Source organism: Geospiza fortis, unplaced genomic scaffold (assembly GCF_000277835.1).
Source record: "Geospiza fortis unplaced genomic scaffold, GeoFor_1.0 scaffold327, whole genome shotgun sequence".
Lineage (NCBI taxonomy): Eukaryota > Metazoa > Chordata > Aves > Passeriformes > Thraupidae > Geospiza > Geospiza fortis.
The window spans coordinates 2593990-2618358 of NW_005054410.1; the positions used below are offsets into that span (position 1 = coordinate 2593990).

A 24369-nucleotide genomic window follows, 5' to 3' on the forward strand; every position below is an offset into this window, starting at 1 on the left:
TACAGCAGGTATTCCCACAGGAGATACCCTCACTGCAGTGCTGGTGAAGCTCCTTTTGAGGGAAGTTTAGAGAATTTAGCATTTGTGCTGCAGTGCACATAGCAAAAAAAGGCTGTCAGAAAACCACAACAGCTTCTGTCAATTCATTTGCTAGGGTGAGAGATGCCTTATTCTAAAGCTATCCACTGTAATCCATTTAGGCACATCACCTTCTGCCCATTTTGTATTTCTTTGCTTCCAAACAATAGTAATCTTTTTCAGAGTGTGGAGAGCAAAAAGATTTTTTTCTTCCAAGCTACAGACTCACTTTGCATCAGCACTCTTTTTTTAACCCAGCGATACATGTCCCTAGTAGCATGAGAAGAATTTATTCCCTTTTCAGAAGACTCAAATCTATTTCTGTATTTGAAATAGCAGAAGGTCCTAAAAACAACTCCTGCAACCCTTACACACATGGGCACAGATGAGAAAGGGATCCCAGAATGCAGAAACTGACTGCAAATACAAATCTAATAAAGGTAAGGGGGTAAGACGGTCAAAATAAGGCAGACAAGGAAATGCCAAGCAGAGTCTGACGGCACTGGGACTGAGATCATCTACTTACAGCACAAGGAGGGGAGTTTTCCAGCTCTTATAGCCACCATTCATCATCATTAGCTAAAACGCTTGAATTCTCCACCTTTTTTTCCACCCCCAGCACTTCTGCTAAGTGTTAGATGTTTGTGATAAACTAGAGGCTCTACTAGAATTTCTGGTTGCAAGACCATGGCCAAAAGTCAGCCCAACAGCCATTTAGAACTTAGAAAAATCAACAGTTATGAAATTCACTGCGTCTGGCATGAAAGCAAATTCCAGTGCTGCCTTTCTGAAGGAGATTAGGAGTTAGTCTCCCTTTTTTTGAAACTGCTGACATATCACCTTCCACTACGTGGGTTTTTTTGAAAAACACAAAGGCATGCATTACAAAATAGCATCTCTGTGCTTCCCCATTTTGGCCCAATTACATTCTATTTTGGCTCTAGCATTAATGGCCATGGCATATCCAGGGTTCCTGGCCCTTGAGATTAATGAAACCAGGTCATTTTCCAAACATCTCCCAAGGAAAGTTCAGCCATGTGGCTACCATGACACCTAAGTGAGAGCTGGGAAGGGAAACACTCCAGTCACTGTTGAAAATATTTCATCCCAGAGAGCTAGTCAGAGATCCAAGTCCACTGAGAAGAGCATGACATTCTAATAAACACATTGCATTGTGTTTCTTGCATCCACGAAACACAGAGTTGCTCCTCATGTTCAGGCAGCTTGACTATCTCGATACAGCTCCCTGTCTGGCAGGGAGGGGAGGGCTGGGTGTGTGCAGTGAATCTGTCACTTGCAGCAGACGAGAACATCTTGTACTTGAGCTCTTGTTGAGTAGGTTAGAAAGGCAGACAAAGCGGCAGACTTATTAGATTTTTTTTTTTAACGGAGGTATTGAGAAGTAAAACCCTTATACCATTCTATTAATTGCCTGTGCAAGATATCTCATTGTCTCCATCAATAAGAACAATAACATTTAAGGGTTAATATTGAAAATAAAAACATTACAATTTAAACTGAGCTTTGAAGAGATCCCAGCATTCCCAATCCTTATTTTTTAGGCAATCATCACTAATATCAAAAGACACATCTGCAAGCTGGAATAGCTGAAACTAAGGAGACAGATTGAACCAATTCAGTATTCCCATCTCTGCTAAGCAACAGACTAGAGAGGCAAAAAAGTAGTTTGCAGCAATCTGAAGGGCACTTTGACCAAGGAGGAAAAGGTCAAGCAAAACTAAGCAGCAGGTAAATAGGAACAATGGAATGAAAGCTTGGTGAGGCTAAAAAAAATTGAATCAAATTCTTTCACTTAGGAATTCTCCCTTAAAGGAAGCGAAATAAGCCCCTTATAATACCCTGGAAGATCCTCGCAGTTGCAGCAGGATGTACAAACATACTTTTTGGCATTTCTCACCTCCAAAATTTGTAAGAATTATGTATCTGATATGCATCTGTAAGACTTTACATCTGATATGCTGAAATCCTAGGGGTAAAGCACCACCTAATAACTCTGATTTGCTCATCTTTAATACTAGTATGAGCTCATCTTTAATACTAGTATGAGTTGCGCACACATGTGAAGAATTAATAGGATCTTCTGAGCAAGGAGAATGACTGCTAATGGTCATTACACTAGATCAGAGGACTGTAACATCATGCTCTTAAGCAAGCATATGTTGTTCAGGGAAAATAAGCACCTTTAAAACCCAATGGCTGTGTTAAATCCCACGGCATCTGCCTAAGTATCTATGGTGTTTTAAAGGCAGCTTCTTAACCTTATCAGTCCTACAGCATTGCTGACACCACTACTGAAAACTAGCAGACCTGAGAGAACTTTCTACAACTCAGCTTTTCAGATTTTTTTACTTGGTTTCAGACTGTAAACTTTGCGTAACTACGGAAAAATCATGGCTGGAGACACAAGAAATGAATGCAGCAGGCACTGCATATTTCTGAATCTCTACATCTCGCCCCCCTGGCAGTGATGTGCCTGCCGCATGTCTCTGCATGAGTCATCAGTGCAGGGGAAATACCTCCAAATTAGCAGATTAGGAATGCAGATCCTGCAGACTTAGGCACACTGTCACAGCTCTGATCCTGGCAGATCCAAGCCCTCTATGCCCATGCAGCTCTGATGACCTCAGACTGCGTGGCTCTGGACATGCTCCTGCCAGCATCAAGCAGTGTAGGCTCAGCACAATGCCCCAGCTGGACAAAAACATTCTCCTTCAAGACTCTACTCTTCTTTGGGGACAAAAGCCAGTGGCAAAGTGGGGAATTCTGATGGGGAAGAGGGAAACAAAGGCACAGGGTGCTGGTGAGCCCACTCAACCCAGCAATGCCTTCAGAAGCAGGTCCTGGCCCTCATGCACATCCATACCAGGACACAAACCTATTTAAGTGCAAACTTATTACATAACTTACACTGAATTATGCAATCCTTTAGTGCTCATTAACAAGCAGAGGCTACCACAAGTTACTAGCAAAAACAATCTGAGGAAATGAATAAACATGACCTGTTTTGCCCATGCTTTTAGGCCAAGAAATCGTGCATATTACCCCAGGAACAAAAGTTACTGAGCTCTAAAAGGTAATAGGTTCACTACTAGTATTAAAAAAGACAAAACCAGGAATACTCTTGTTTGCATATGTTGCAGTTTATCTTATTTGGTAAGACTGTAAGTGTCTTAATTTGGTTTTAAAGTAAAATCAATCGTAAATTTATTTAGACCAATTTACCTGCCTGCCTGTTGTACATCACTGGGCCTGTATTGATTGTTTGAGATGGAACTCATTCCAAATTGTATTGATTTAATTCATTAGCAAATTTTAGCAAAGCATATTTTGTTGTTTCAGGGCAGAAGTACATAAAGCTCCATTTAGAGACTGCAGGACTGCATACAGGGAGGTATGGGAGGGGGCTAGAATTTTTCAAATAAATGAGATTTACAAGCAGCAATATGAATCATCTGTTTCTGATGAAAGATCATTTTCTAAACAATAAATAAGAAAAACTGGGACTGGAAAAAGCCTAGATACATTGATGGGGGAAAAAAAATCCAGTTGGTGAAATAAGAATGGGGTGAATAATTCATAAATAGCACAGTGTATTGGTCGTTTTAACAGACATTTTGATTTATGGATTTAAGTGCCTAAAATAGCTCAACAATTTATAAATCATCTTAAAATCAACAGATCATGAGTAGATTTGTCTGGCTTTACAGCAAGGCAGTCGAGCTGCATTTGTTACCGTGGCAACTGAAGGTACCTCAGTTACCATGGCTACAGCTCCTTTAAAATATAGTTGGCAATTCCTCCCTCCCCAACTTTTGTGACTGTTTTGAAAAGGAATTTAAAAAACAAAAAAAGAGAAATTCTAGTGCTCTGTCAACACTTGCACTGAGACAAAAGGTTTACAAAATGCAAATTTTGTCAACCCACAACGCCGGGTTAAAGATAAGCTAATTTTTCTGCTGCAAATCTTCACCTCAGTGAGACACTGTGTTATGAAGAGCTTAGATCTGGGAATCCACAATCTTGGATTATGAAGAGCTTGATGATCACATAGCTCAACATTTCATATCAAAACCTAGTTCTGGTGTTCACTGGAAGAAGAGGTGCAAAAATGGACTCCTACCACATTGCAAATTCTCTGTATATCAAAGCTCCTCACACACAGGCAGCTGCCTGGATTGCTTAGTGAAAGATGGAAAAAAGGGTCGGAAATCCTGGATTCTTTTTTCTGAGGCAGATGAAGTGGCAACATTCACATCCCCAGGCTCCAGTCAGCACCCAAGATGTGCTTCCTATTCTGGAAAGGATGGCTTTATAGAGGAAACCATTTACTGCACTCAAATCAGTGTCCTCTGAATTATCCTGAGGTTAGAGTGGCATTTATGTTCCTAAACTGCAGGTAATCTGTTTAGGGAGGTTTCTTGCACCTAATGCATCAAGACAGGAAAAGGCTTTTCCATCTTTCCAGAAAATTGTGCACCTCAATCTGAGACACAAGGCATTCAAGGAAGAGGTCACAATGTCTCTTTCACATCACTGCGGTTTTACTGAAAATAAAATATAAAAATACTTCAAGCTCTGATTGATAAATATTTTTTTAAAACTAATCACAAATCTTGATTTGAACATCTTCTGATTCCCAGCTAGCTCTATGTTTTAAAATCACCTTTAATTTTCCCTCCCTAGGAAACAGTTTTTTGTGCTCTCCCAAAACATTCAATTGCACATAGTTGGTGTTAAAAGCAGGCTTATGGCAGCACACAATTGCTACAAATCACTTAGGAATTAGAAATGGAGCAAGTGAAAATAAGCCCTCTGGGGTGAATACTATTTTTCATCCTTATTTGCCAACAGAATACCTGGCTTGAACATGAGTCCTGCCTTTCTCCTCCTTCAGCCTCAATTCCCTCTCATTTTCACTTACATTTTTATGCAGTTTTGTGCCTATTATATGGATACTTGTTAGGGAAGATTTCCAGAAGTGATTAGTGATTTCTGGCTGGTATTTCTCACTGTTATTGAGTCTCCAAACCAAAATCTCCTGAAGGGCTAAATTTTAATAAGCCATCAGTCCTATCATTGTAAAATATCTGATAAGATTTCCTAGTGCTGAGGACTTCAAAGTCTCATGACAAAGTATCGAGGACACTAGAAAGGGCAGTGGAAATGTTTTCACACTTTTCTTAACCCAGAGATGCCATTTCCACAGTCATTGATGCCAAAAAGAACAAAACTCTAAGAGCCTACACAGATCTGACCACTGCCCCCCATTCTTTACACCCCCTACACACATTTGCTGTGTGTTGGACTCACTGAGCTGCAAGGTTAAAAGGAAGAACATGGCTCAAGGTCTGAGCTGGAATTTCACAACCAGCCTGCTTTGAACTCTGCAAACACAACTTCTGGGGGACCATATCTTGGCCAACAGACACAGTACCCTAACAAAAGCCCAGCACTCAAGATTTCACAGATTATCCACCCTGGGAAAGTTTAGATATTAAGATACAGATTATGAATCCTGTCCCCTAATTTTGCCCCAATTCAATATCTCGACACTGGTAGTTGTGTACTCAAAGTTAAAACACCATACTTGAGAAACACAAGCTCTAAACACAATCACTTTGTCTGTGGCACAGAAGTAGTAGCTACTTGTTTTGCCTTACAAAACAGTTGCAGAGATTGATACCTACATTAACATTGCAACAGCAGGTGTAAAGCTCCATACTGTTAGAGGCTATAGAGTGTTTTGGATTCTTTGTACTGCAGGTAGATACATAATATTCAAAGAGACCTGTTTCAAATGAAAGATATTTCCTTTATGTCTGAGGTTAGAATTCAGAAACTGAGTTGGTTCTCCAAACACACTTAGCATGTGCACTTGTATAAACCTAAGAAATGAAAACACACCACAGATGATGCAGCCAGAAGACAGTAAACAATAATATATGAGAGGATCTTATCATCCAACAAGATGTTCAGTATACTGCAGAACACAAGCTAAACACAGTTGCATAATATTGCTAGCAAACCTTTTAAAACATTGTACACTCCTTCTACCTTGTCCAGAAAGCAAATTTTCTCTAGGTTTAGGCTGTGACTTACCTTGTGATCCTTCTGAATATTTCCATCTTTCTTTTAACCTTGACTGCACAAGAAGTTTGATTTAGAAGTCCTTGCTTGTTGCTTATGCAATACACCTCCCAGGAGGGGTTCAAAGGGCTCCTCCCGGGCCTTTTGTAGCCCCAGCTGAAAGGGGTTAACAGAGTGATGTACGTGGTGCAGCACCAGATGAGAGAATGGCTCTCACCTGCAAGGGGCTGTAGGGAGCCCCTTTGACAATGCCAAGCAATCAGCTCTGCAGCAACGCCCTGGAAATCCTCCCTCTGCAAGGCCTCCACAGCTGCCAGCCCTGAACTGGCTTATGGGAGGGGTGATCACCACCTGTAGCTCACAGCAGGGTTGGTGTCACAGGTGCTAGATGTGACCAATTTAGCTTTAAAAAACATAACAACAAGGACAAGACTTTTTCATTGCTCTCCTCCATGTCAGGACAGAGTTTTTACAAGTGGCTAGATTGGGTACAGTAGGAGAAAAATATTGTACCATGAAAAGAAAAGATGCTACGACTTTCTCCTTGAAATCAGGATGGGGCGGTCAGCAAGGGGGGTGGCAACATGCTCTGACTGCCCTGTGTCACCATGGTGGCAGCTCATGCCATGACAGATGCCCTCGAGTCTGGGTTGTATGTTATGCGTTCTGTAAACATCACATCTGTACTTGCCCACCAAACAGTGGATTCTCACCAAAACCAAACTGGGCTGTCTTCCATGAGATGTTAGATAAAGAATAAAAACATTACTTGGGAAGCAAAGTGTGTGACTGCCTAAACAGGAGACTGGCACCTAGTGGCCACACTATGATTCCAGTTGCTTACTGCTGACACGTTGGAGTGGAGCCACAGAAATACAGGAATAAATATTTTCTTCTTCAGAGAGACAGGAGAAATGATGTTGAAAAAAATACCCTCAATCTTGCTGGTCTGAGTCAAGACAGACTATACAGAATCCTTTAGGCTGGAAGTGACTTGTAAAGGTGATCTGGTCCAACACCCTGCGGTGTGCAGGGACATCTTCAACTACATCAGGTTGCTCAGAGCCCTGACCTTGAATGTTTCCAGGGATGGGACATCTACAACCTCTCTGGGCAACCTGCTCTGGTGTTTCACCAGTCTCATAACGAAAAAACTTCTTCCTTATATCTAAGCCTGATTCCCTCATTAAGTTTAAAACCATTAACTCTCATGTAATTGCAACAGGCCCTGCTCAAACATTCATCCTCATCTTTCTTATATGACAAAGACTATTTTGGAAGTTGCCTAAAAGAGCTACCAACACAGTTTTATAAGTTATGTTGTCACTAATTTGGATATCTGAAATGGCTCACAGCCAGTCAAAACCCAAAGACTGCTGTCAGTGGAAATTTTGTATGTTCCCATCCTGTGCATTATCCTTGCACAAATTAAGCTGTGCAGGAGCCTCTACCTAACTCGGGAATGAAAACATACTCTCCTTTCCAAAATATTGCCTATTTTTTAAATCATTGTTGGGTTTTCTTTTTGATTTGTAATAGTTGCAACTATAAATAAGGTGGATATACTTTTATATAATTATATAATAATGTTGATATTTTATATTTAGGTTGATATTTGATATTTAATGTTAATATTAGATAAGTAGAGCAAAGGCACAAAAAGGTCTCAATATTTAGTACCATATTTAGGCCATCTAGGAGCTTAACAGGACTTTTGTGCTACACACTGCCCAAAGGTAGGAAAGAATTATGGCCATAATGCTTTAAAAGCACAAACTGCTAGCTATGGATTAAGCCAAGCAATATGAAAGGGAAAGTGCCCACAACTCATTGCTAGTCATAATCTGGAAAAAATATGAAGAAATGGTGAAATTATCCAAAATGAAGCAGTCACTGAAATGCCTGAGGTTTAACATCCTTATTTTTAGACCCCTTGTTAAGAACTCTGGCTTTTCAGGGAATACATCATCTGTGACATCCATCCACATAAACTGCAGTGAAAACAGGAAATCCTGAGCTCAACATTTACTGGCACTATAGTGATACCAGGGCTTCCAGTTTTCCAGGGTGAGGAGTTATTTTGAGTGCCTCTGTTCTGAGGTGCTAAACTCAACTATCAGAGGGTAAACACTCAGCTGCTCCCTGAATTCAAATCTCTTTGGAACATATCACACAGAGTCAGAAACCAAGGTTTCAAAATCCATGGTCAAATATGAAGTAAATTGGTCTGTAGATGAATTCTATCATAATTATTTTTGCTATAGTATTGCTTTGGGAGAGAAATTGGGTTAAGACTGCAGACATAAACTGCTCACCTTTGGGGTTTGATGCATTCTGGACCTTCCACTTCATCCTAAGTAGGAGCTGCCAGCATCATCCTACAGCCTGCCACGCTCCAGCAGCTCTGTTTGAATGTGTGTGGAAGGTGTGCAGATAGACCTCACACCCTGTCCAAGGCTGCTTATGTAGCCAGCCCACCCACATGGGAAACTACAAAAGGTTGGACAGGTACTCATTTTAATTTGTCTTGAAGCAGAAGCATTATTGTCTGCACACAAACATGATCTGGAACACACACCAAATACCTTGGCTTAAAAGCCACAGGGAGGAAAGTTGGCCCTGCATGTTAAGTTAAGGAGTTCTACATTTAGGGCAAAGCCTCCCTGTGCTTCAGGTGTTTCCTTATGGACTTTTCTACTCAATACTCCCACACACTGGAGGGTTTCCTCTAGCAAAAAAAGGTAAGTAAGCAGGGCATGCTCTTTCTAAAGGAGCTGGAGACCACTGAGCACCCTCTGCCTCCTTCATACCTGTGACAATTTCATTCCTGGGGGCTGCTGTGAAGCTGAGGTTGGTGAATCAAACCTCACTGAGGGTGGGCTCCAAAAGGGTGCAGAAATAATGTCTCCAGCTCTATGAAAGGCTTCTAGCACCACTTCAAAAGCAGGTTTGAGAGACGCTGCATACATATAAGCATATAAGCATATGAATTAAACCACCTTTGGGCAAGTCACAGTGTAGAAGCTAAAACAAAAAGGGAAAAAAATAGACCAGCAGCAAGTTAGAGAGGAAGGAAGTGTGATTTTCTCAGGAGATAAATCCAGAACAAAGGTGGTGAGGTGAGATCCTGAAAATCTTAACGCATGACACCACCACCATTGATTGCTACAAAACTCTCCCATTCAGTTTAGAACAGAAACTGTGTAAAGTCAAAAAAATGTTACCAACTGCCTAACAGAAAAAAATTGAAACTCCTTGTATTAATGGGCAATTAAAGTTGTCTGGTTTCTTTTGCCATGTGTTAGTTGATGTTCCATGTATGAGATATTACATGACTTTCTCAGTTTCTTTAATCCTAAAGCTTTTGACAGAACTGATAGCATAAAAGTGTGTGGCATCATCTGAAAATGAGATTAATAATTATATTGAATTTATGCAGCAAAAGCATGAGCATATGAAACAGAAGTCTAGGACTCATGGGGTGTTTGAATGTTTAGTGGTTGTTAGCTTACAAAAGAAGGAAAATGCCTGAAAATTTCTAAATGCTTAGTTGTCTGTGATAGATAGGACAAAAATGAAAAAGCTTAAGATGCAGATGATTATGTTTAGGCATTACGAAGAAAAAATATAGATTAAGAAATGGTGAAGTACTAGGATAAATTTCCTGCAGAATTTCCATTATATTCACCAGTATAGATCCTTAACAACAGCCAGTGTAGCTGCCTTTCAGGAATGATCAAAGACTGTGCTTTGGGACAGGGAAATGACAATTTTGAAGGTCCCTATTAAGCACACATTTCTGCAGTCCCTCAGAGATGCAAGGCTTACTTTCACACTTACAGCTCCTTCTGCTGTGTCTCATATACTCAGCTGCAGGAGTCTTGGGGCCCTTTTGGATCAGGAATCTATATATGTTAAGAATTTCCCGCTGCGCCATTGCTGAGCAATATGAAGCATTCCTAGGTCCCACCATACTCTTCCCATTTAGTTCTCACTACCAGACTAGGGAGCAGCAAGGAAGCTTTGCAAAATAAATTCACTTCTCTTCTGTGTCAATGTTCCTATTAATTCACAAGGCTTAATCTGTCCCAGACAAAACTGGAAGGCTTGCCTGTGACCTACAAAGAACCATTCCAGCCCTTGCCTGGTGACCACCTGGCTGGCCGTGTGGCCCCAGAGGAGCACAGTCCACACCCCACTTCCAGTTCTGATGCAGCCTTGCTTATCCCAGTAACTACCTCGTCAAAGCACATGGCTGCCTGCTAGGACTAACATTTGAGAGATCAGCTTCTAATTTATTTATTGCAACGTCAACGCCGAATAACTTAAGCATATTTTCCACAGATGACTGCACATTTTTTTTAACACGCTGTTTCATGTCTGTGTGCCACAAAGCATTCCAAGATTTTTTTGCAAGCTGTCATATATTTTTTGGCATTACATAATCATTTGATCCATGAGCTGCTTGTGGACTTTTTATCCAACTCTAGAGCAAGCTCTATCTATCCGCAAGGCTCCTTCTTCCATTTGTCTCAGCTACAAAACGTGAATTTGAATAATCTTGTGAGTGAACCAGCATGTTTGCTGATGTGAGCTTCTCTATCAATTGTATTATCATCTCACTGAAAGGCAGACTGCTGAGAGGGTCATCTCTGCCTTCACTGAGAACAGCTTGGTGCTAACATCTGATTGTGCCTTCATATACTTACACCACACCCATAAAAAAAGAACTGGACTTTTTTTCCCAGGCAAATAATTTCCTTTTCATGATCATTGCTCACAGGATCTTGAAACATCTTCCATTAGGATTCTTAATGAAATATTGCAGAGGTTGCTTTTTGACAGTCCTAGCTTTTGCTCACTTCCCCAGTATTATCTGGTTGTTGGCATCATGAGCCCACATTTAATCATCTGATCAGTCATACAGATTCAGTATTACTTTCAAAAATTCAGCAGAATTACTGGCACATTAAAAATTAGTCATTTGTTTGAATCAGGGTCCATATCTCTAAGAAAACCTGGAAAATTGGTCTTGACATAATAAAGTGTTTATAAAGCTAAGTATTTAAGGCAGCTTTCACTTAACCCATACTTTGGCTGAGCTGCAGCAAAAAGATTTGTCTTGTCAAATAATCTGGGGACACATAGGCTGAACTAAATTAATTTTAAATTAAAAGTGGTTAAAGTACTGTTTACAGATTAAAACAAAAACTAGGCAAAGCTTTGAGATTTGAGTCACAATGCTGGCTTTTTCATGGAAGTGCAGTAGTTTTAGAGACAAATCTCAATCAGATGAACTACTGTAAAAGAAAGTTGGTAAAGTACTTGATACCTTGTGCATAGAAACGCCAGTGCTTTATACAGGTCTAGTACAGATCTCTGGGTATATTTGAATTATTGATGTTTTGTAGAAAACCAACTCCTCTGTTGCCAGCATATATTATTGAAACTCTTCAGAGCCCTTTTCCTGCAAGTGTGTAGCAGTGATAGACAAAGCGAATAATTACTAGACTTGTGATTTTTATATTATTCTGCCCGTCCACACCCCTCAGTCCTCTCCTGCTTCCCCAAAACAAACAACAAAACCCCAAAACAAACTAACTCAAACATAGTAGAACTCATTAGAGCCACAATATACTTTTCTGGAAGCTCCATGGCAGTAAGACTACCATCGTTTCTCTGCAGAGACAAAGTCCTGTGGTGAGTTCTATGTTCTCACCTCCTATTTCAGTCTTGGCAAGCTCTGTGTCCTCCTAAGAGAGAAGCAGGAAACCTCCTGCTGCTCATGGCCCTGCTCATGCAGACTGAGATGACAACTGCTTAGTTCCTCTTCTTTGCTAGTTCAACAGCAAAGAGATGGTGCCACTTATACAGAGAATTTCCTCAGTTCAATCAAAATGCCACCTTCCTCTGCTTTTCATCCAGAAGTTCTAGGGAGGGTAGAATTTCCTGAATTTCCCTATAAAAGGACAGGGATTAAGAATCACTTTCAAAAATATTTCTGATAGCAGACGGAATGGAAAAGGCTGGCAAATCTTCTCTGAGTGTGCTGTGTTTCTTTTCTCCCATCTAGCTTGAGTAGGATTGTTAAATGATTCTGAGCAGTATCAAAGGAGAAGAGCACGTGTCTGCAGCGTGCAGCTGCTACTAACTTGCTCTGAATGTGTGATCTGGAATGAATTATGAATAGCATGTCATGTACACCACTATTTCCTAGAAAACAAACTCTGCAGTCACTGAAACCTGACTTGCAAAGCCCTGCTGCTTCCATTGCCACCACACACTTTCCTTGTTGTCTCTAAGAGTGCTGCCAAGATTCAGCCAAGGCCTCCCTTCCCAAGTTCTCACTCCAGACATACATTGGTCTGGACAGGGAGCCAATGTAAATTGGCAGACAGTTCCAAGCCCCAAAGAGTTTATTATCTCAATTAAATTAAAAAAAAATAGAAAAAAGGATGGTGCAAAAGATGCAGGCCCACGTGCTTGAATGTGTCGATGGAGGAGGTTGGAAAAGAGCCTCACTCACCTGATTTCTGATCTAGTACTTTTGTCACCAGCCTTCACTGCCTGTCTGCACTGAAGTCTGGGAATTCCAGGCACCATATCAATGAATTCTAGCAGGTCACCCAGCATATTTGCGTGGACCCAAGCATAAAAGAAGGTTTCTTATCTACAAGACCAGAACTATCTAAGACAGGCAAGGTAAAGTGCAATTTTAGAAAACTGCTCCCAGAAGTAAAAAGCAAAACCTCTGTATTTAATCCTGTCTGGTCCAATACTCAGACCTTTTATCTAAGCCTAGCCTCTAAATCCTCATATATTAGAAGGTTTATTTGGGTTTTTAAGGCTGTTGGGCTTTTGTTTTCTTTCCATGCTGAGTGGAAAGATGCTGGCTAATTATTCATGAGTGGCTATATCTGATTCCATTACCTTGCTCCCTTTACAGCCATGCAAGGTTGATGTGAAACACTACTGTTATGAATTAATTGGTACTTCATATTCCCACTGCCCTGGCAAAAATGGCTGGGTTAGGCATAAGGCAGGGAGAAAAGATAGATAGATAGATAGATAGATAGATTTAATCAAAGGCAAGATAAATTAGGTTACAAAATTCTCCACTTAGGGGCATGACACCTTTTAGACTCTTTCGAAATAAACTTATTAAAATATAGCCAGTATTAAGAGAAATTATGCAGGAGTGTAATTTCTTCTGTCTCCAGAATGAAAATATTTTAATATAACTTACATTTTAATCCAAATCTCCCCTGTTAAATCTCTTCTCTGCCTTTACTTATGGCTTTTGTGATTTTAGACAATCTGAGATTTTTCTTTGTTGGTATTAGAGCCAGAAAAAAAAAGTGATAGCAGCAGCATTTCTAGTGAAATAGAAATCATTCACATGTCAAAGCAAATAAAAGAGTTTTGATCACTTCAAACACTTTACCTAGGTATATTCTTTAATTATAGAAATTTTATATGCCATTATGTAACTCAACAGCATGTGACATCACGTCTTAAAATCCTCACTCTTTTCCCTCAGCCCATTCCAATTCTAGGAAGAGAAGGTGCTGTAAAATGTAAGAAGATTAAGAACTACTAAATTATACAAGTGCAATCCATTGGTTTGATTAGTTTTCAGACCATTATTAGTGAAATAAAAAGAGACAGACTTATTTTCAAAGACAATAGAACACGTGTGAGTCCCATGGTCTTCACCAGATTTTATCAGCACTGCCCATCTCTGGATTTGACAAGTTATCATGTTAGGCTCAATGGGCCTCTGATGGTAGGCCAGGGAGAACTCTTTTTTTTTTCCACATCTTTGGAAAAAATTAATGCTGGTCTTCGTAGAAAAGCCTACTCACCAACTTTTGTGTTATTAGATCATGCTTACAGTTTGCTATATCTCAGATGATCAACAAAGAAAAATACTCGGGAGAAAGAAGGGAAGAGAGCAATATAAACTGAGGATCACAAACATAAATCTGTGCCAGTGATACTTGTAGTAAGCTGATAAATTCCTGTGTTTCAAGAAGCTGCAGGTGATAAATCTATCAGAGATGGATGCCAGTGAACAAATTGTCAGGTCTGACTTCCAGGCATTTCTGAACTTAAATTGGAGAAAAGTTAAATTGGAGAAAAATACTGGGATTCTTCCTGTCAATACCATTACTCATACACAGTTTAATGAAATCTTGAAATCAGACTCATGCTTTCAAAGCCACAAAGCCTACAAAAACATGCCCATCCCGGAGAAAAATGCTGTTAAAACCAGATAGGAGGAAGCAGACACTTCACACTCATTTAGGAAGTGCTTCCTGCTCTGCTGAAGTGGGGACTAAAAGCTCTCAATTACTCTCTGAAGCCAAGGTGTGAGCACACAAGGGCTAACAATGAGAGATTGTGGGTGTGATGTTCTCTACCGATAGCACTGCCAACATGTACCACTGCAGAAAACTTAATGCCTGGTCAGAATTGGCTATTTGTTCTCTTTAATACAGTAAAAGATCAGTTTCAAGATACTTGCTGTGCAAGGTCAGTCTGAAGGTTGTCCCAAGCAGGAAAAACTAACTCAGGAGATATATTTTTATACACCAAGAAGAGGATTGCATTTGGAGTCAAGATAAAGAAAGGGGCCATCTCCATAAACTCTTAAAATGCAAAATGGTTTTATTGCCCTCTCTCCTTCTCATCCTACCTGTCTTAAGGAAGTGTCAGCACTTCCCTCTGCAGCCTGAATTCTCAGGGCTCTATGATTCCATGAAACAATCTGCCCCAGGCTGGAACACAGCAGACATGCTCAGGCTACTACGAACATCTTCCTGATTGCTTGGTGCAAGATGCTTTTAGTTTCTCATTTTATTCACATGCAGACAATATCTGAGAGCTACTGATATACACAAAACGGATTTTTCAGGAAGTACACAAAAAGGATTTTTCAGGAAGACTGCTGATATACTAAAGCCATTAACATTTAGATAAAAGCATGTAGAACCTGCACACATTTATATAGGATCACAAAGCACATGGTCAACGCCACCTATTTTACAGATGGAGAAACGGTGCATGAAGAAATTTCTCAATTTAACAGGAGATTCTGACAAAAAATACACCCAAAAATCCTGCTTCTCAAGTTCCCTAATCTTCATATTGTTTATCTCTCAGATATATTAGGCATTGATTTTAGCACATATCAGCATGTATAGCAGATCCTCACATAACAGTGCTGTGAGAACCTGAAGTTTTTAGGGGAAAATATCACTTTTTTGTTTAAATCTGTGACAACAGTTCTGATCTCTTTGGCAACAAAGCTGAATTTGAAAAGCACAAGAGTCTGTTTGCTTCTGTATCCTTCCAAGCTTGTTTGCTCTTACTGGCCTAACACTGGCATAGGCTGCCCAGAGAGGCTGTGGAATCTCCAGCCTTGGAGATACTCACACCTGGAGTAGGCAAGAGCAACCCGGTCCAGCTTTGAAGTTGTACCAAACAACCTCCAGAGGGCCCTTCCAACCTAAATTATTTTGTGATCTTCCATTTTCTTTGTATTCTATTAAACAGTTCCCCTCAAAATGTGGCAAATCCGTGCTTTTGCCTTTGTTTGCTAATACAGAAGGTCAAGTGTAATTCTGCACTAGGTCTACCCAGAAGGAATTTCTTGATGGCAGGAGAGTTTTGATAGCTTGAAGTATAGGTTATTTTTAATGGGTCTGTTCCTTTGGCAGCAGTTTTGATCAGACTATTGCACTGCATTCACTGGCAACACCCAGTTAGAAGAAACTAGTTCTTTTTAACCCCTATGTTGACTACACTGTTGAAAAAGGGACACTGTGAGTAACAGGAAACTAAAAGGAACAGGAAACTAATATTTTTATCATCACAGTTGCTCATGCTCATAAATACAGGGAAATGCCTTATATGACATCTCTTGTCAAGGTGACACACATAACAAACAAGAAGGTAACAGATGTAGGGAGGGAGTGGCAAGAGGTACTACCATGACGGTACTACTCCAACACACAAAGAGACTTAGATATGTGCAAATTACTTAATTGATTAAAGGAGGACTGAGCAGGGCAACTGTGATTCCAAGACTGGTGAATTTTGGCCTGACTGCACTGACTGTACCCCTCAATTATCCTGGAATACAACCAAAAGATCTCCTTTAGGCTGAGGAAACACTGAGAAAAGCTAAAAAAACTGGCTTTGATCACCTTGGAGAATAGAATTCTCCAGGGAGACATTATTGCTGCCAACAAGGTCTCCCTGTCAATATTTAAAGGAAGCTCATAAGAAAGATGCAGATCTACTTTTTTGTAAGTCCTGTTGTAACAGGACCCAGGGTAATGTTTTTAACCTAAACAAGGGAAGATTCATACTAGAAGAGATTTTTTTACAATGAAGGTGGTGGAACACAAGGGCAGATTTCCCAGAGAGGTGGTGGATACCCCATCCCTGGAAACATTCAAGGCCAGATTGTAATAGTAATCCAACAACCTTTAAAAAAAGTTCATCTAATTCTGGTACAAGTCTTACACTATAATGAGAATCTCTTCAAGAAAATTGTGTCTGGTGAAAGCCAATAGATTTGTCTCCTTTGGGATCAGCTGACAGGCTTATCTGAAACCTCTTCCTTACCTCCCTATCCCCCACTCCCAAAAGATCTAGAGAAGGGAACTGAGAACTGAGGCATTTGAGAGCTCTGTTTGATAATGTGACTCTTCTCAGCCTGTGTCTGGGGTTTGCCAAGAAAGTCTGATGGTGCCAAGGACTCTGCTCCATGCTGTAGAGCCCACCTGAGACTGCCACCAGTATTTACTAGCACCTTTCTGAGATCTGAAATATCACAGCTCTCACTAAGCTGAGAGCAGCCATGATACTGCTGAGAGAATGTTGAGAAAAGTACTGCCTGGCAGCTGTCCTGGAAGGTGTGCTCTCTCTTTAAGGCAAGGAAGTAACAAAAGACTAAGTTCAGGAAGGTACAATTTCAATATGTCTTTAACCTTAAATCCCACAGACAGTCCTGAGATTTAAGTGCTTGCTTAAATGTACACTCTCACTAAGGCACTATCTATATAAGAATGGATTTTAACCTGTACTTATATACTGCTTTCCCTCCCAGGCTGAATGTTAGACTGTCTTTGCAGGTGAGACTTGGCATCTTAAGCCCACAGGAAGAAAGCTTGGCATTATATTCACATTTAATATAGCTCTTGCCTCTCCCTGATGCTTCAGAATCAAAGCCCCCGTACTTAACCTACAGTTTAACATTTCTCTCATATCTTTCTTTCCACAGTATGTGGCATTTGCCTCCCTGTTCTTCATTCTGGTCTCCATTACCACCTTCTGCCTCGAGACCCACGAGAGATTTAACCCCATTGTGAACAAGACAGAAACTGAATTCATCGGGAATGACACCCAGGTGCGGCACTACAGGGAAGCAGAGACGGAAGCCTTTCTCACCTACATCGAAGGTGTCTGTGTGGTCTGGTTTACATTTGAGTTCTTGATGAGAGTCACTTTCTGCCCAAACAAGGTGGAATTTATCAAAAACTCTTTGAACATCATTGACTTTGTGGCCATACTGCCTTTCTATCTAGAGGTTGGACTCAGTGGCCTGTCTTCCAAAGCTGCTAAGGATGTCCTGGGCTTCCTCCGCGTAGTCCGTTTTGTGCGAATCCTGCGAATTTTCAAGCTGACCCGCCACTTCGTCGGGTTGCGGGTCTTGGGACACACCCTCCGTGCCAGCACAAATGAATTCTTGCTGCTCATCATATTTTTGGCATTGGGCGTCTTAATCTTTGCCACGATGATCTATTATGCCGAGAGAATAGGTGCTAAACCAAATGACCCTAGTGCCAGTGAACACACACACTTTAAAAATATCCCCATCGGCTTTTGGTGGGCTGTTGTCACCATGACGACCCTGGGCTACGGAGACATGTATCCTCAGACTTGGTCAGGCATGCTGGTGGGGGCCCTCTGCGCTCTCGCTGGTGTGCTGACCATTGCCATGCCTGTCCCTGTCATTGTGAACAATTTCGGAATGTATTACTCCTTAGCTATGGCTAAGCAGAAGCTACCAAAGAAAAAAAAGAAGCATATCCCGAGGCCACCCCAGCTGGGATCCCCCAATTATTGTAAATCTGTCATAAACTCTCCACACCACAGTACTCAGAGCGACACTTGCCCACTGGCCCAAGAAGAAATTTTAGAAATTAACAGAGCAGGTAGGAAACCTCTTAGAGGAATGTCCATCTGACCGTTAACCTCCATCCCGCGTAGTGATTTAAGATTCAGCCAGACTGCTTTCTTAGAGCAATGGGTAGCACATTTATCCATTCTAGTCCCACCATCACACAGTGAATAATATGTGTGAAGTCTAGGTTGCAGGGACAAATGGTACAGTGGAGGCTGATCAGCAAAACTAAGGATAAGAGCACGGTCTAGGAGCCCAAACTTTGGTCCTGGTTAAGGGCATACAAGTCTCAAGATATTTTGGAAAGCTGTTACATCTAGTGGAAGAATTTTGAGAGTTCTACAGCTGTGTTGCTGGACTGTGTAATGCATCTCAGAGGCTCCTGAGAGCTGAATGCTTCATAGAGCAGAGTAGGAGCCAAGTACTCAGCAATTACAGAGCTTTCTGACAAAAACAGGGCTGGAATTTGAAACAGCCAGATGCTTTCTCATTTGTTCCCATTTGGGACCTTTCAGCTGTTTTAAATGGCAGATATTGTACATCTCATTACAGAAACTAGGTGCCTAGTAAGTAGAAGGGACAACTATACCATCATGCATATTCATGAGACAATCCAGTCTCTTTCTGATGATTAACTGCAAAGTAGAACAACAGCTCAAATTCTTGACACTAATGCAAAATGACTCACTCTGAGACAAGACTAGATGTAAGGATGTTTATTCCATGGCATGCAAATCAATCTATTCTATAATATTCCACTAGAATTTAGCATTTAGAACTACGACGAGTTTTGAACCACATTTTCTAAAACATGCTCCTTTTGCAAGTATGGGTTGGTGAGTTACAGCTCTTTCAACCTTCTAGCAGCAAAGGCCAACTGTAAAAGGTCTGACTGGTCATTACCAGCTGGTTTGGCCTAAACAGTGATTGCCTCATTCTTATTTTTAATTGTACTGATTCATGTTAGCAATAGGTGAAACCAGAGCTAAATTAACCATTCTAATTCTACTGGGAGTGGGGAGGGAAATGGAAAGAATACTAGTCACCATGGAATATATTATAATATCCCATGGCTAGTGGTTAATTATGGGAATATCTCAGTTCTATGAGACTCCTATAGCACACAAAATTACGGGGCTCCAATTTGATTTTTTAAACCCCATAATCTACCTCTACCCATGGAATATCACTATCTATTCTATGGAGTAATTTGCAAGTAGATAACCACACTGAAAACAATGCCAACTTCATTTTTGGCAGATATTCCAGCCAAGTTGCATAGTAGACATTCTTTAGCCTTTTCAGAATATCCCCCTGCATTATATAAGAAAGGACAGATCGCCAGCCAAGTGATCTCAACTGACATAGAGTTCGAATCAGGTTGTTTTGGAAGAGCTAGCATATACCTATGATGGTCTTGTGTTATCATTTTTTGCTTTGAAGAAAATTCTGATTTGTTACTCATTGTGAGCGAGATATTTTCTTATCATCTCATAGCCATGCATGTTGATGTCATTGTGAGAAGCACAAAGAAAGTGAGACTTTCCTTTGTGTGTGACTTCACCAATGCCAATGCTAATTTTGGAGGGGAAGAGCTGGTGGGAATCTTTCTCTTCTTTCCTATTCTCTTTTCTCTTCCTTTCTTATTTCTTTTCCCTTCTGTGCAAGTATGTAAAATCCATTCAAAAGGTAAATAGCTTTCATTTGTTTTTGTTAAAGGCTATTTCCATTGCAACAGGCCAATCACAATTCACGTGACTGATAGACTGTACCAATTGTACCCTTGGCACACATAAGCGATGGTTCTATCATCCATTCCCCTCAGGTTGCAAATGCTTACCACTGCTCATGTTCAAGCAGCAAACTTCCTCATAAAGCAGATGCTTTTGTGGCATCATGGATCAAGTATTGTGTGTCTCCTACCATGAGCAATGTGCCAACTGGCCTATGATAGGGTGCAAGAAATGCCAGACTCTGAGGTACTTTAGCAGTCAGCTACAGAGTGAAATCAGCTCAGAAATCCCTGGCTTTATAAAGTTCCTTCCATTACCTACCCTGGTCCTCTCTGGGAAATGGAGGACCAGGAACTCTACAAGTTCAGTACAATTCCGCCCTGGTATCCTGAGAATACATGTAATTTTGGTTCAATGTGGAACTGTTTCGCCACCATTAGTGCTCTAAACTCAGCTGTTACCACAATATCCATGAAGTACTGATAGTAGCAGCAACTTATCTATTTCTGCAATAATTAAGAGAGACTATTTTTGTATACATATACAAGCATATATATTTTAAGAAGCAACAAAGCACACTTACACTTCAGCTAACAAAATTGTAACACTGTAGCTGGAGTTCTGTTTCTGATAATTATTATGCACCACTAGCAGCAAAAAATATTGCCGGCATCTTTTAGCTTCCCAATAGGGAAAGATCTATATGTGTGCAGGAGAAAAGCAAAAAATACTAACATCAGGACCAAACTGTTAAGACAAGATCTGCATTGCCTTGGATGTTAAGTTTCATTTCTGTAACATGAAGCATTCACAGGAACTGACTTGTTTTTGAAACCATTACCAGCACATAATATGAAAACAGGGATTTGCAAGCAGTGAAAATCTTTAGATTGATTAACATCATCTAACTGTAAACAACTAGTTACGGTTAACATTATAGTTAATATTGCATTAGGAACACAGAATGGGTGCCTAAGTTTTCTAAAATAGTGTCCAAGTTGTCCAGCATATTTCTTGTCATTTTTAACTGTAAAGCTTCAGTGTGACAGTGCCTAGGTCACATAAGATTGTGTGATTTGTATCCAATATGTTATTAAAAAACAAAAAGCCTGCTTAGTTGCTCAGGTGTAAAGGACATCACATGAAGTTATTAATTCTATATATTATTGGTGGTGGAGTGATTAAACACATCACCAAACAGAGCTGAGCATGAAGTAGCTCTACACGTGACTCCCTCCCTCATTCTCCGAGTCAGCACTTCACATCTGTTCCTGATCCATGCCCTCAGGGCCAAGGGGGCTCTACAGAGAGCTCAGCACAGCTCTGCCCGGTGCCTCCTCCCAGGATAAGGAGCACTTTCCTGGCACAGACATGCAAACAGCAGAGCTTTGCCCACAGGCTGCACAGCTGCTGCCAAAGATGCTGTGGTCATTTGCAGCCAAAGCAAAGATGCTTTGAATTTAAAGACTGGCAGGTTTGAATTAAATCTTTTTATTACCCCCAACACTCTCAGCAGCTCAGTCCTGGACTAATCTACACCTGGCAGGAGGGTATCTTTAATTAACAGCACTTGATTTTGATCTGTCAGAGTTTAAGAATGTCAGTTTCATTCTACCTTACCTCCCTTTCCTGTAGCAGCTCTTCCTGTTTTCCATCCTGTCTGATCTCACCAGTGGGAAGCTGGGAAAGCAGCAAAAGGGAGGAAAGGCATTTCAGAGTAGAGGATGGCAGAGCTAGAGCTGCAGGCAGACCTTCACCAGCAGCATTAAGGAGAAATCTCCCCTATATAAAACATTGTCTGCAAAGCGGTTTCTGCTGCCCATAAATTCTCAAGATACTGCTTAAAGAGTGCCTGGTGAAACTGGGCCCGATACAGAGCAGCAGATTTCACCTGACCAATTTGACCAAAACTCCTTGACCTGGGGATATCTCAAACTACAGAGAACTGTGAGTCCCCTCACTTAATATACACCCACCAAATTTTAGCATCCCTATGTCAAAGGATTGATGTTTTTATGTTGCAGTGCTGTTTACCGGCCTTGTTTAATGTCAGGGCTTCATTTTGGCATCATTTTATATAGGACAGCCACTATACTGCAATCAAATACCCAACAGGCTAACTGGACAGCAAAGAGAAGATTTAATTAAGGAAGATTACTTGAAAGATCTGTGGCAGAGCCACTAGTTGAATATAACTAAAAAATTATCAGTCAACCAGTCTGCTATGCTGGAGTGTCTTATATCTCAAGGCTTGAGTATTCTAAACAGTCAGTATCCTAACAGAAGTTAAAAAAAAAAAAGACCAAAAAAAACCAAACAAGAAAAAAACCCCAAACAAACAAACAAACAAACAAAAAACCTCAAAACCCAGGAAAAGACAGTTACCACTTAAACATTTTGTCCCAAACCTCACACTGCTCTACAGGTATAAATTTAATTCAGTACATAGTGAAACATTTTAAGGTGCAAGTTTGTAAGAAGACCTCAAAACTTGCAAAACAAATATTAAAAGCTCTCAGTTTTGTTTTTAAAGTGTTGCCCAGTTCCTCAGCCCCTCTCTTACGTGTGCTGTGTGCTCACCTGCTGGACCAGTTGACTGACTGCATGGTGACATCTCAGAGTTGTCACTGGATGAAGCAGTGAAAGTAACATCCCAACAGTGTAAAAGAAATTTAGAACATGAGCTCAGGAATTCATAACTTCATTTGATGCCTACAGTACTGTCTGGTGCGACGCAGCAATGGTCTAAAGAATGCATTCATAATACATAACCCAAGGAGATGGGTTATTTGGGATTTGTTCAGAGATGTACCCCACCCTTTTATTCTTTTCATATATATATTTACAACACCAGCATACAAAAGGTTTATATTGACTTTAACATGGCCAAATGAGGAATTTCTCACCTCTCTGATCCACTCTGCATGCAGCTTCACTTAAGTTATGCTCCAAAGATATCCTTGTGCAGGCTCTTTCACAGTGTACTGGTGGCAAAATTCTCTATTCATTGCACAGCTGTAAAATACACAAAAAAATTACTAGAATTGAGGCAGCTAAGAGGAGAGGGGTAATATCTGTCATTACTAACACAGACTTCAGCTTCAGAAAAACATTCTGTGGTTCTTTTACTTCTCTGCCCCTAAGCCAATTTTCAGTAGCCCACTCCTGGACTATCCTGATGTCTGAATAGTTAAAGTAATCCAAGTCTAACACTGACAGAAAGGAGCTACGAAGTTGCAGTGACTCCAGTGTACTCCATGGTCAGATGAACTGGAACAAACTGTGATGTTAGGAACCCATTATTTCAATGCAATTTCCTGAGAGAGAGCTGATCTCCTTTTAAAGAAATCGTGTGGAATTACCCATTCCAGCTTTATCACTCATGCTTTCTGAAGGAGCTGCTCTTTTCTCAGGGCTTCATTTTTCATCTCTTCTGTCATCATAACCTAAATAACCCTTATTCCTTGTGCAACACACTGGCTCTAACGTCAGAAGTGTGCTGAGCACTGTAATTCTAGTGCCAGTGCTCAGTGGGAGCTGGGAACTCTAGGCAGCTCTTGTCAGAGGCCCATTCTGCTGCCTAACATTTCACTGCAGCTTGTGAACCTCAGTGGCTTTTATGGAGAACAAAGCATTGTTAAAGCCATAGGTATGTAGTCACTGTGGTGGTCCTTCAAACCTCCAGGAAGCAAATTCTCTGATCAAGTGTCTCTGAACACTAATTTTAGTGTCATAAAACCTTTGCCCCTCTCTGTAAGATGGACAGTAGATGGCAAAGTAATTGCTAAGAGCTTAGGTCTGTTTCAGCTCAAAAAGCTCAGGTGTTTAAATGTGTTGGACATAAAAAGTACTAAAGAGGCGGTGGAAAAGGTAATAGGGGGGTGTTTTTTCTTTCCTCACTATACTTAGCCTTCCTAGTCTTTAAAATCCAAAATTCCTCACTCCAAAATAGCAAATGAGGTAATGATCACATCTTGATATCACTGATGATGGAGTCTTTGGGATCTAATGGAGAAATTGCTAACAGCTCAAAACAAAAGGAATAACACTCAGTTATTCTCATCTAACTTAATTTTAATTTGTCTGTGGTCCCTCTTATATTAGAAGAAGAATCAGGCAGCCTCCAAGAGTAATCCACTCATTTATGACCTGAGCTGTCCTCTGGGGGTGCCTTTGTCCATAAGAGATCACAGGTGACTGCAGCTCTAATTCAATATTGTCAGTTAAGTGCCTACAGTTCTGTGGAAGCATTTT

General features: G+C 40.6%; 1 protein-coding gene across 4 annotated transcripts in view; it reads left to right on the forward strand.

The window, feature by feature from the left end:
* Nucleotides 1-24369, forward strand: part of KCNC1 (potassium voltage-gated channel subfamily C member 1) — a 105584-nt gene that overhangs the window by 66498 nt on the left and 14717 nt on the right. For all 4 annotated transcript variants that reach the window (XM_031061350.1, XM_014309190.2, XM_005426322.2 and 1 more), the window contains exon 2: nucleotides 17480-18413. In XM_031061350.1, the coding sequence (XP_030917210.1) occupies nucleotides 17480-18413 (934 nt within the window). The remainder of the gene's footprint in view (nucleotides 1-17479; nucleotides 18414-24369) is intronic.